Below are 12874 nucleotides of genomic sequence, written 5' to 3'. Positions count from 1 at the left end.
TTTGAGAACCTTTAGAATTACTTTAAAAGTACATCTAGAAATATTAGGTACAATCTATTGTAAATATCTTCTGAGGTTTTAGTTAAGCACCTGATGATGTAATCACTTAGGGTATATAAATCTGATTGTGAGAAAATAAAGAGAGAGCTCATGCTTGTACATACACAGTGTTATTGATTTATCTAACCTCCCCTCGCCGACGCTGTCCATCCCTCGGGTATTCCTGGACCTGCAGGAGCTGAACTCCCGCACATGGATTTATATATACTACCAAATGTAAAATAGATAGCTAGTGGGAAGCAGCCGCATAGCACAGGGAGATCAGCTCAGTGCTTTGTGACCACCTAGAGGGGTGGGATAGGGAGGGTGGGAGGGAGACGCAAGAGGGAGGAGATATGGAGATATACATATATGTACAGTTGATTCACTTTGTTATAAAGCAGAAACTAACACACCATTATAAAGCAATTATACTCCAATAAAGATGTTAAAAAAAAAGAATACAGTAGAGAATAAGAATGACATGTATGTTTCCCACCATCCTAAAGTTTATATTCTAGCAGCTTGTATCCTAGACCAGAAAAGAGACAATAAACCAACAATGACTAAGAAGCTTTCACATTAATGACCCCCTCCTACTTGAAGCTCACTCTTCCCTTGGCTTTTTCCTCCACTCATCCCTTACATGGTTCATCCTTGGCCCCCTACTTACTTTAGATGCTTTCCCTCGGCAATATCAACTTCTCCCATGGTTCCCACAATGTATACATTGATTACGCTCAGTATTTCATTTTTAACACAGATCTCTCAAATAAGCTCTAAACTATCTCTTGTACATATTCAATGACATGTACCACACCGGCCCTTTGAACTTGCCATCCCCAAAACTGAACTCAGCTCATTCCCTGTCAACACATTTCTCTTTCTGTCTTTCCCATCTCAATGGTAAAACCTAGATGCCACTGCCTGTTTTACCTCTCACATCCAGGGAGTGGGTCACCAACTCCTTTTAATTCCACTTCCTGAATCTTTCTGCACTATAACCACTCTGCTACTGATCCAACCATCTTCTTCATATTATTACAGTATTCTATTAAGCAGTTTCTCAGCATTTTGCAACAGAACTGACTTTCTGTAACACAGATCTAAAAATTTCACTTCCCCTGTGCCTTGTGGAAATTTTGTCAGCACTTATTTTATTGTATTCAATTACTTAGATAATTATTAGACTTTGAACAATTAGAAGGAAGGGGCCATGCTTTGCTTATCTAAAATTTCCATTATCTAGCAATAGTAAGTAAATACCTCAAATCAAGGATTGAAGATGTTCTCATTAAATTTGTGGATTACAAAATTTGAAGGAATATAAAATAGAAATTCAAATATACAAATTGCTTAAATAATTAGCTAACCCCAAAAGGAAATGCCTACGAGGAAAAAAGTGTTGAATATAAGAATGAATGAATGGACAAACAAACAAAAAGGCAAGGAGGATCCCTTAATAATACATGTATAAGGATGAAGGAATTTTAGTTTATTTCATTAGTAATTTAATTCAGAAAAAGGCCAATGCAACTTTGGGGTACACTAAAGTATCAGTAAGAGTTCCAATCTACGCTAAATGTTACGGGTACCATGTTTTAAGAGAATCAATGACAAACTGAAGGCCTTGCTGAGGAAAGCACCCAGGACAGGGTGGGGCCCTGAGTTCAGTATTGTGGGAAAAGGCTGAAATAAATACTGATATTTAATCTGTAGAAGAGAAAACTTAATGGGGACATAAAAGTTCTTAATTTGAAGAACAATTCATAGTAGAGGAATAAGACAACCTGAAAAACACAAGCCAGCATCAGAAACATGGGGTCTAAGTACAGGGGAACTTCAGCTTGGTATTAGGACTGTTCCCATCTGGGACGTTACTGTGTGATTTTGCAAATTCTCTTGCACTAGAGATTTCAAGCAGAAGCTGGACAACCACATCGTGGATGTGTTAGCACAGAGGATTTCTGTACAGAATAGGAGACTGATTTGAATGTTGGCTTGTTGAATGTAGACTTAGACTGGTTCACTTATGGCACCTAACTACAAGATAAATCATGAGCAAGTCATTTATACAGACTTTTTGGATAACCAAGAAAATCATCCAGACATCTCCCCTCCAGATCAAATTCTGACTGCCATTTTCCACCTAGGAGGTAACTAAGTATTCCTCTAAGGTAGCTGTTAGCTAGTAGTTAACTGATACAAAAGAAAAGCATCATGCATTTGAGAATGTTTACTATGCAGTTTTTAATGCTATAAAGACCCTGAATATAAATGTAAATACAGGTAGTTACCCACAAACTACATAAAAATGCTCCATACACAGGAATGTAAAATTCCCCTTCCTTTCTCATTTTGCTGCTATGGACATCTTTGTTCTTTAAATTACATGGCACCCTGGTCCCTACTTCTTGATCCTCCTAGGACCCATTTACAGAGGTATGTTGGAAAAAGAAAAGTAGTAAAAAAAAAAAAAAAAAAAAAAAAAAAAAAAAAAAAACACAATTTTTTTTTGAAGACCAACAGTGTCTATTCATTGGACAACTGTAGCTTCTTTCCTAATGAGATACAGCCCATTCCTTTTTTCGGGTATTTGTACATTTCAGCCAGTTAGGGGAGAAGGGGAAGGAACACTCAGTGACAGACACAGATGTTTCTTTTCTTTTTTGCAGTATGTGGGCCTCTCACTGCTGTGGCCTCTCCCGTTGCAGAGCACAGGCTCCGGACGCGCAGGCCCAGCGGCCATGGCTCACGGGCCCAGCCGCTCCGTGGCACGTGGAGGGTCCTCCCGGACCGGGGCACGAACCCGTGTCCCCTGCATCGGCAGGCGGACTCTCAACCACTGCGCCACCAGGGAAGCCCAACTTGATTGTTTTTAATCTGGCATTTATGTATATCTTCTCATTTCATACGTACAGTTTATTTGGGTACTATTACCGTCCACTGGCAGAATACTTAACAGTAAAAACAAATATCAGGATGGAAAAAGTATTAACAAAAGCTAAGAAAAAAATGGCTTCAGGAGGGTGGGCAGCAGTAGAAGCAGAAAGTGCGCAGGAAGGTCCTGCCAATCTTCCAATCTTCCAGAAAGAACAGGTGGATCTAGTACACTGGTCTTAGTAATCCAAATTATAAAATCACAAAAATCATCCCACAAAAACAAATTGATACATGGTTCTCTAGTGCTCTCCTAGATACACAGTGGGTTCACAGACTTTTGGGAGATGGCTCAGAACCTAATTGCTGTATATAAAGCTGTTTCTAGGGAGACACTTTTAAAACACCCCCAAATGAAAACATGTCAGGACCATCTTTATGAAGATCTTAATGTTTTATCAGTAAATCCACTAGAAGAAATATTACTTAAGCTGCAGCACTGGGAACAAATTATGCAAATCTCTGAACGGCAAAGGCTGCAGCACTAATAGCTAATAGATACTTCTTTTAGGCATGGATAAGTCAACTGCACCTTATTACTCATCAAAAAGGAAGTGATCATTTTCACAAGTAAAGTGCTGGGTTATTTCTCATTACCCATAGTTCTCTCAAAAGTTACTCACAGCTGAAGAGTAGAGTTCAAACTCTTGCTCAGGAAGGAAAGAATGCCAGCCATCTTCTATCACTTCAAACATGGGCCGGTAAAAGAAAGGGTACATCAGAGTGATGGAGTCCAGGGTAGATAATGCCTCGGGGAAAAAAGAAATAAAAAAAGAAAATTGGAACATATAACAATTTTAAACACTTTCTAATTGCCAAATTGGTATTAAATACGGCCTAATAATGATGGATACCCAATATATTTCTCTAACATGGTATTTATCACTAGACACAATTATACCTTACTGAGGCTAATTACCATGCTTTCAGCCTCTAACAAAGTTTCTGGCACATAACATACACTCAATTAGCATTTGCTGAATGAACAAAAGAACAAAACAATGTGCACACCTACTCAGGAGAAAAATGAAAAAACTCCTTCTTGAGACCATTTAATAAGCCCTAATAAAAAGGTCCAAATATTTCTGGGGATCAGAGAACAGGTTTTGGTTAGTCAGTAAGGCCTTGGCTCAAAATCCAGTTATTAACTATATATAAACACATGTAAATTATTTAAAATCAGTGTGCGTTAGCAATTGTAAAAAAGCTTAGTAGCCAAAGAGTCAGAAGGGAGTCAGACTGCTGGACTCAAATTCCAGATGCCAATGCAAGAGTGTTTAAGTAATGTAACTACTCTACGCCTCACCTTCCTTAGTTATAAAATAGAGGAAATAACCTCATAGGGCTACCTCATAGTCCCTACCTCTTAGGGCTGTTGGGAGCATTAAGAGAGAAAATGTATGTAACAGGGCTAGAACAGTGCCTGGCACATAATGGAACTCTAAAATAATTTTAGCTGTTAATGCTCCACACAGCCTCCATCGATGTGAAATTTCCTCCCTTCCTAGAGTGACATGGTCAGGTATCCTCATACCTTTATGCTACACTGACCCAAAACCGGGGCAATAACTCTGTGGTCCCAAAATGAGCTTATTGCCATCTGAAGTACTTGAATTCCTGTGACAACACCAGGGAAACCTGACTAGATGGAGGAACTGAGAAATGGAACATCACCTGGCAGTTTCATCCTTCTGATGGGAGTTTTAGAAAGCATTTCTATGAGCAGGAAAAAAAAGGCAGCAAAATCAATTAGCATAATTCAAACTGCAGTAATTTTGGAGACACTCAGCTGGAGGGGGGGAAGAGGGCCCAACATCATGCTAACATCCCCAAGCTCTCAGAATAAAGCTACCTCCTTTTAGGTCAGTAGAACCTTTATTTTATTTTATTTATTTAATTTTTAAATTTTATTATTTTATTATTTAAAAGATATTCTTCGCAATATTAAAAAAAATTTTTTCAGCTTTACTGTGGTATAAATTGACAGTTTTTATTAAACTGTAAGATATTTCAAATGTACAAAGTGATGACTTGCTACACATGCACATCGCGAAAGGGTTTTCCCCCATCGAGTTAATTAACACATTCATCACCTCACATATTTACCTTCTGTTGTTGTTTATGAAAACATTGAAGTTCTACTCTCTTAGCAAACTTCAATTACATAATACAGTGTTATCAACTATAGTCCATGTTACACATTAGATTCTCAAACCTTATCTCATAAATAAACATCTGTAACTTTTACCAATCTCTCCCTATTTCACCCACCTCCAGCCCCGGGAAACCACTTTTCTACTCCCTGTTTCTATGTTTGCTTTTTTTAATTTTTTAGATTCCACATATAAGTGATACCATGCAGTATTTGTCTTTCTCTGTCTGGCTTATTTCACTTAACACAACGCCCTCCAGTTTTATCCATGTTGTTGCAAATGGCAGGACTGCTTTCTTTTTTAAGGCTGAATAATATTCCAGTGTGTGTGTCTGTGTGTGTGTGTGTGTGTGTGTGATTTTCCCTATTCATTCATCCATCAACAGACATTTAGGTCGTCTCTATACCTTGGCTATTATGAATAATGCTGCAGTGAACATGGGAGTACGGATGTCTCTTTAAGACAATGATTTTGTTTCCTTTGGATATACACCGAGAAGGGGGATTGCTGGGTCGACGGCAGCTCTATTTTTAATTTCCTGAGGGACCTCCACGCTGTTCTCCACAGTGACTGGTACGACCGTTACCTTAAATGCATGTCGGCAACCATTCTGGCAGGCAACAAGCACTCAGGGTCAGACTTGTCATGATTACATTTCATGTCATTAGAGACAGAACTTTTCCTTTAAACACGTTAATGCTCAAAGAACTAAAGTCATTTCAACCCTAAAAGGCCATTGAAACTATATAGAAAATAAGATTCATCTGACTTCCTGCTATAATTTAGAAAACCAAGCACTTGCCAGTTATTCTTCCAATGGGATTCTATTTATGGCAACAGAATATATTTGGGTATATGGATTTTGATAACAAAGAATAGTTCAACTGTGCTTTATAAGAAATGCACTTATTACTACCAAATTATGTCAAGATGTGTAGAAGAAGGGAGGGAAACTGGATGTCAGGAAAAGGCTAGAGGCCAAGTACACTATGTGTATTTACTATGTTGTTAAAGCAATCAACAGAGCATTCATTTTCTAAGGTCAAATTACTTACGGCTTCTTTTCAACCTTAAGGGCTTCTACATAATCAGTCAGTTTCTACAGAGCTTTAGGTAATATGTGTAGCTAAATAAACAACTGATTAGCGTCAGATGCCAAGAAGTTAAGTTAAGGCAATCAGCAAGTGGGGTAATAGGCTGTTTCTTCACCACAGGCAACTTCACTAACACCCACCAGCTATCTTACAAGTTATAAAAGGGATAAGAAAAAAAAATGTGGATGGCTCAGTGAAAATCCAACCCCACAACTGAAAAAAAAACACATGCTCAACTGCAGTGGGTGAGTGGCACTCCCGGGCCCAAACAGCAGGACAGCGTTTCCCTTTAACAGCCTAGAAGCCACATTGCGTTTCTCACTCATGTCAGCAAATTCAGCCAAATCAACATTACTGTGCTATTTCCAAATGACGAATATGTAAGACAAACAGTTCAGCTCATCTTCTCATTTCCTTAAGTAAAATTTAGCAAAAGCAGAAAGAAAAATGCTACATGCCATTTTCTCAGTACCACAACTGTGGTTCCTCTATTTTTGTTTAAAAGCCAAATGAGATCCTACAGATTTAAGCCTTTCTGCCCCCTTTAACAGTTAAGTCAATAGCATTTATTTTGTCTACAAAGCCCAGATCAGTCACTCAAAGACAGAAGGAAAAAAAAATCAGTGTGTCTCTATAATTACCTAGAAAATACTGTAAACATAAAGTTAATTGCTATAATTTAGTGGCAATGATTTAAAATAAATCAACTTAAAATCTGAGGGTATACCAAAAACGTTGGTTAAAATGGGAAAGAAAACAGTGTGAGCTCTTCAATTTAAATATTATCCAAGTAAAATTTCTATTATTTGCAATCTGAACAGATATTCAATATCATTTCTGTAAATATAAAACAAATACATCCTGTCTTAAGCAAACATAATATTTGGAAATTCAGATTTACTAAAAACAAACAAAAGACTACAATCAGTGTTGATAATTACTTGCTTTACGAAAGAAATAACGTTTTTAAAAAGTCTCAGCATTTATATACACACAATGGAATATTATTCAGCCTTAAAAGGGAAGGAATTCCTGTCACATGTTACAACATCGATAAACCCAGAAGAATAAGCAGCATTAAAAACTGCTGTAAGTCAATAAAATCTTTTTACATTCTTATAACAATGACTCAGGGTGAGGCTCTTCCATTCAGTCTTCAATATTTGAGTCACAAACATGACTAAATATCTAAAAGAAACATATAGGGGCAGGACAGGAATAAAGACTCAGACGTAGAGAATGGACTTGAGGACATGGGGAGGGGGAAGGGTAAGCCGGGACAAAGTGAGAGAGTGGCATGGACTTATATATACTACCAAATGTAAAATAGCTAGCTAGTGGGAAGCAGCCGCATAGTACAGGGAGATCAGCTCGGGGCTTTGTGACCACCTAGAGGGGTGGGATAAGGAGGGTGGGAGGGAGACGCAACAGGGAGGAGATATGGGATATATTTATATGTATAGCTGATTCACTTTGGTATAAAGCAGAAACTAACACACCACTGTAAAGCAATTATATTCCAATGAAGATGTTAAAAAAAAAAAACATAAGCGCTACAGTGAAGCAGAAAATAAGACTCCTTTTAATGATTATTTATTTTCATCACATTTTGCTTCCAAAATACTTACCTCAATGGAACTGGCTATATTCAAACATTCCTCCATTCCAGGAATATCCAACTGAATAATTCGAAAATCCTTACATTTTATGATGATGGTACCCAGTGGTCCCACAAACCTATAAAAAATTATAAATTATGCTTAGGGACCTATATACTCCCAACTCAAAGTATATGATTATTTCTTTAAAAAGAGGAGGTTAGTTATAATCACCATCTATACAGGCAGACCTTCTTTTATTGCACTTCACTTTATTGAGCATTGCAGATATTGCGTTTTTTAAAGATTGAATGTTTGTGGCAACCCTGTGTCCAGCAAGTCTATCGGCGCCATTTTTCCAACAGCATTTGCTCACTTCATCTCTCTGCATCACATTTTGGTAATTCTTACAGTATTTCAAACTTTATTATTATTATTGTTGTTGTTGTTGTTATGGTGTTATGGTGTATTTGTTATGGTGATCTGTGATCAATGATCTTTGATGTTCCTATTTTAATTGTTTTGGGGCACCAGTAACCACGCCCATAAACTACAGTGAACTTAATTGATAAATGTGTGTCCTCTGACTGCCCCACCAACTGCCGTTTCCCCATCTCTCTCTCTCCTCAGGCCTCCCTATTCCCTTAGACACAAAAATATTGAAATTAAGCCAATTAATAACTCTATAATGCCCTCTAATAGCTCAAGTAAAAGGAAGAGTCGCACATCTTACTTTGACATCAAAAGCTAGAAAGGATTAAGCTTAGTGAGGAAGGCACGTCAGAAGTCGAGACAGGCCAAAAGTTATACCTCTTATGACAAATAGGTAGCAAGGTGTGAATGCAAAGGAAAAGTCCTTGAAGGAAATTAGGTGTTACTCCAGTGAATACATGAATGATAAGAAAGCAAAACAGCCTAATTGCTTATATGAAGAAAGTTTTAGTGGTCTGGATAGAAGATCAACCAGCATTGATCAATCAATGCTGGGAATTGTTGATCAATCAACATTCCCGTAAATCAAAGCCTAATCCAGAGCAAGGCCCTAACTCTAATTCTCTGAAGGCAGAGACAGGCAAGAAAGCTATGAAAGAAAAGTCTGAAGCTAGCAGAAGTTGGTTCATGAGATTTAAGGAAATAAGCCATCTCCATAACATAAAAGTAAAAACAAAGCAGCAAGTGCTGATGTAGAAGAAGCAGAAAGTTATCCAGGAGATCTAGCTAAGATAATTCATGAAGGCAGCTGCACTAAACAACAGATTTTCAAGGTAGACCAAGCCTTATATTGGAAGGAGATGCCATCTGAGGACTTCCGTAGCTAGAGAGGAGAAGTCAGTGCCTGGCTTCAAAGATTCTAAGGACAGACGGACCCTCTTGTTAGGGGATAATGTGGCTGGTGACTTTAAGCTGAAACCAATGCTCATATACCATTCCCAAAGTCCTAGGGCCCTTAAGAATTATGTTAAATCTACTCTGCCTGTGCTCTATAAATGGAACAACAAGGCCAGGATGACAGCACATCTGTTTACAACATGGTTTACTAAGTATTTTAAGCTCACTGTTGAGACCTATTGTTCAGAAAGATTCCTTTCAAAATATTACTGCTCATTGACAATGCACCTGATCACCCATTATCTGATGGAGATGTACAATGACATTAATGTTGTTTCCATGCCTGTTAACACAATGCCCATTCTGCAGACCATGGATCAAGGAGTAATTTTGACTTTCAAATCTTATTATTTAAGAAATATATTTCAGGGACTTCCCTGGTGGTTAAGAATCCGCCTGCCAATGCAGGGGACACGGGTTCGAGCCCTGGTCTGGGAAGATCCCACACGCTGCGGAGCAACTAAGCCCATGCGCCACAACTACTGACCCACGCTGCGGAGCAACTAAGCCCATGCGCCCCAACTACTGACCCTGCGTGCCACAACTACTGAAGCCCACATGCCTAGAGCCCATGCTCCGCAACGAGAAGCCACCACAATGAGAAGCCCGCACACCGCAACAAAGAGTAGCCCCCACTTGCCACAACTAGAGAAAGCCCACACGCAGCAACAAAGACCCGACGCAGCCAAAAATTAATTAGTTAATTTTTTTTAAAAAGAAATAGATTTCATAAGGCTATAGCTGCAATACATAGTGATTCTTCCGATAGAACGGGGCAAAGTACATTGAAAACTTTCTGGAAAGGATTCACCATTCTAGATGCCATTAAGAATATCTGTGATTCATGGGAAGAGGTCAAAATATTAACATTAACAGGAGTTTGGAAGAAGTTGATTCCAACCCTCAAGGATAATGTTGAGAGGTTCAAGACTTCAGTGGAGGAAGTCACTGCAGATGTGATGGAAATAGCAAGAGAACTAAAATTAGAAGTGGAGTCTGAAGGTGTGAATGAACTGCTGTAGTCTCATGATAAAACTTTAATGGATAAGGAGTTGAACAAAGCGTTTTCTTGAAATGGAAGCTACACCTGATGAAGACTGTTGAAATGACAACAAAGGATTTAGAATATTATATAAACTTAGTTGATAAAGCAGCAAGAGGGTTTGAAAGGATTCACTCTGATTTTGAAAAAAGTTCTACTGTGGGAAAAATGCTATCAAACAGCATCGCATGCTACAGAGAGACTGTTCTTGAAAGGAAAGAATCAATGTGGCAAACTTCACTGCTGTCTTATTTTAAGAAATTTTCACAGCCATCTCAACCTTCAGCACCCATCACCCTGATCAGTCAGCATTCATCAGCACTGAGACAAGACCCTCCACCAGCAAAAAGATTACAACTCACTGAAGGTTCAGATGATGATTAGCGTTTTTTAGCAATAAAGTATTTTTTAATTAAGGTATGTACACTGTTGTTTTAGATATAATGCTACTGCATACTTAATAAACTGCAGTATAGTGTACAATAACTTTTACATGCCTTGGGAAACCAAAAAATTCAAGTGACTTGCTTTATTGTCATATCGGCTTTACTGAGGTGGTCTGGAACTAAACCTGCAATACCTCCGCCGTGTGCCTGTATTCAACTTTCTTCTCTCCTAGTAATCTAAATAAGGAAGAATCAAGCCTGCATCATTAAAATGTGAGCCACAAATAATTTTAAATATATGTATTTAAATTTTTTTTCAAATATATAAAGTAATTCATGCTAGGCCAATTCACTTAATGGAGATTATTAGGGGCCTTACTTCAAATAATAGGAAAAACAGATCTGTAATTAATGTATTAAGTGTTTGTGTAGAGATATTTCCAAAGCAGAGAAAAACAGTTCATTTCAGATTTTACTTACTTCCAAACTTACAACAGTTGATTTGAAAAATAAGTATCTTTTTTCAGTCTATAAAACCTATTAACTTGCAATATCTATTCTAAGTCAAGGAAAACTTCAGAGTAAATGCCACGTGTAGTCATAAATTTTGTATCAGTAAGTTTTGAACAAATTTAATTTTACCTTAGTCGGGATTTTTGTCTTCCTTTTCTTTTTTTCTTTTTTTTTTTGTCTGCACTTGCCGATAGCTCTGATTTTTCTTTTGCTTTGCCACTGACTGCCCCAATTCTCTCCCATTAATACTTCTGAGTATTCCTTAAACTAAGAATTCTTAGATTGATCTAAAGCGGATAATTTTATTTACACTGTGCCTAGCTTAGGAATACAACTCCTACAGCTACTCTTCCCAGATTCCACTTCAACTGTAAACACCCCTATGCCCAACATCACTGCACTGTGAATTTGGATAAGCAAAAATTATCAACATGGGTCAAATCCTAGCAAAGAAAATTCCACCAGATATACATAACTAAACAACACAGTGGAATGCCTCTTCTGAAATGTATTTTGAAAACTCATACTCTTGGCACTTCCACTGCTGGCAAAGGTGGAATAACAGGGACCAGATTTACCCTCCTACCTGAAACAACCAAAATAACTGGGCAAAATATAAGGAAAGACTGTTTTCAAGACACTGAACATCAGACAACAAAGAAGAGAGCTCTCTGGGAGATGGGTGAGTCCAGTGACTGCCCCAATTTACTGTTTTGAGATTTTCCAAGTTATAGTGAAGGGAGAGTCAAACTGGGTGGGGTTGAGAGTCTGAGGAGACCACCTATATTAGGAAAGAAGGAAATTAATGAAGAAAATTTGGGTCTCAAATTAGTGACCTCAGATTCCACTATACTAGAAATAGAACAGCAAGTTAAATCCAAAGCAGAGAAAATTAAATAATAACGATAAAAAGAAAAAGAAATTAATAAGAGAAGATTCTAGGGAAAAACAATGAAAGCAAAAATGATTGTTTCAAAAGATCAATAAAAGTAATAAAATTCTAGCCAAACTGATCAGGAATAAAGAAAGTCACAATTTACCAATGTCAGAAATGAGAGAGGTTACAATCACTACAGACTCCACAGACATTAAAAAATAATAAGGGAATATTAGGAACAATTTTATGCCAATAAATTCAAGAAGGTAAATGATATGGACAAATTCCTCAGAAGACACAAACTACTAAAGATCATTCAAGAAGAAATAACCTGGTTAGATCTATATCTACTAAATAAACTGAAATTTTCAATAAAATCTTCCCCACAAAGAAAACTACAGTCCTGGGTGGCTTCACTGATGAATTCTATAAAACATTTAAGGAAAAAATACTATCAAGTCAAGACACACTCTTCCAGAAAACTGAGAAGAGGCAATTACTTCTCAATTCACACCTAAAGTCCAGCATTTCCCAAATACAAAACCCAAAAACATTACAAGAAAACTACGACGAATAACCCTCATAGACATAGATGTAAAATTTCCAAACAAAACATTAGCAAATTAAATCCAACAATATATAAAAAGGATAATGGGGCTTCCCTGGTGGCGCAGTGGCCGAGAGCCCACCTGCCGATGCAGGGGACACGGGTTCGTGCCCCAGTCTGAGAAGATCCCACATGACGCGGAGCAGCTGGGCCTGTGAGCCATGGCCGCTGAGCCTGCGCGGCCAGAGCCTGTGCTCCACAACGGGAGAGACCACAACAGTGAGAGGCCTGCATAG

General features: G+C 38.0%; 2 protein-coding genes across 3 annotated transcripts in view; both read right to left on the bottom strand.

Moving 5' to 3' along the window:
* The window catches only part of LOC102990065 (60S acidic ribosomal protein P1-like), an 11073-nt gene extending 7493 nt beyond the window's left edge, over positions 1-3580 (bottom strand). Inside the window, exon 1 of the mRNA XM_055087368.1 lies at positions 3577-3580. Coding sequence (XP_054943343.1) covers positions 3577-3580 — 4 coding nt within the window. The remainder of the gene's footprint in view (positions 1-3576) is intronic.
* The window catches only part of MTMR9 (myotubularin related protein 9), a 79723-nt gene that overhangs the window by 57708 nt on the left and 9141 nt on the right, over positions 1-12874 (bottom strand). For both annotated transcript variants that reach the window (XM_024130884.3, XM_024130885.3), the window contains exons 2-3: positions 7855-7963; positions 3603-3728 (exon numbers count right to left, since the gene is read on the bottom strand). In XM_024130884.3, coding sequence (XP_023986652.1) covers positions 3603-3728; positions 7855-7963 — 235 coding nt within the window. The remainder of the gene's footprint in view (positions 1-3602; positions 3729-7854; positions 7964-12874) is intronic.

The sequence above is a fragment of the Physeter macrocephalus genome, chromosome 9 (genome assembly GCF_002837175.3).
Source record: "Physeter macrocephalus isolate SW-GA chromosome 9, ASM283717v5, whole genome shotgun sequence".
In the NCBI taxonomy this organism is placed as follows: Eukaryota; Metazoa; Chordata; class Mammalia; order Artiodactyla; family Physeteridae; genus Physeter; species Physeter macrocephalus.
The sequence above is the reverse complement of the archived record's forward strand: the minus strand, read 5'-3'. Positions and strand labels throughout refer to the sequence as shown.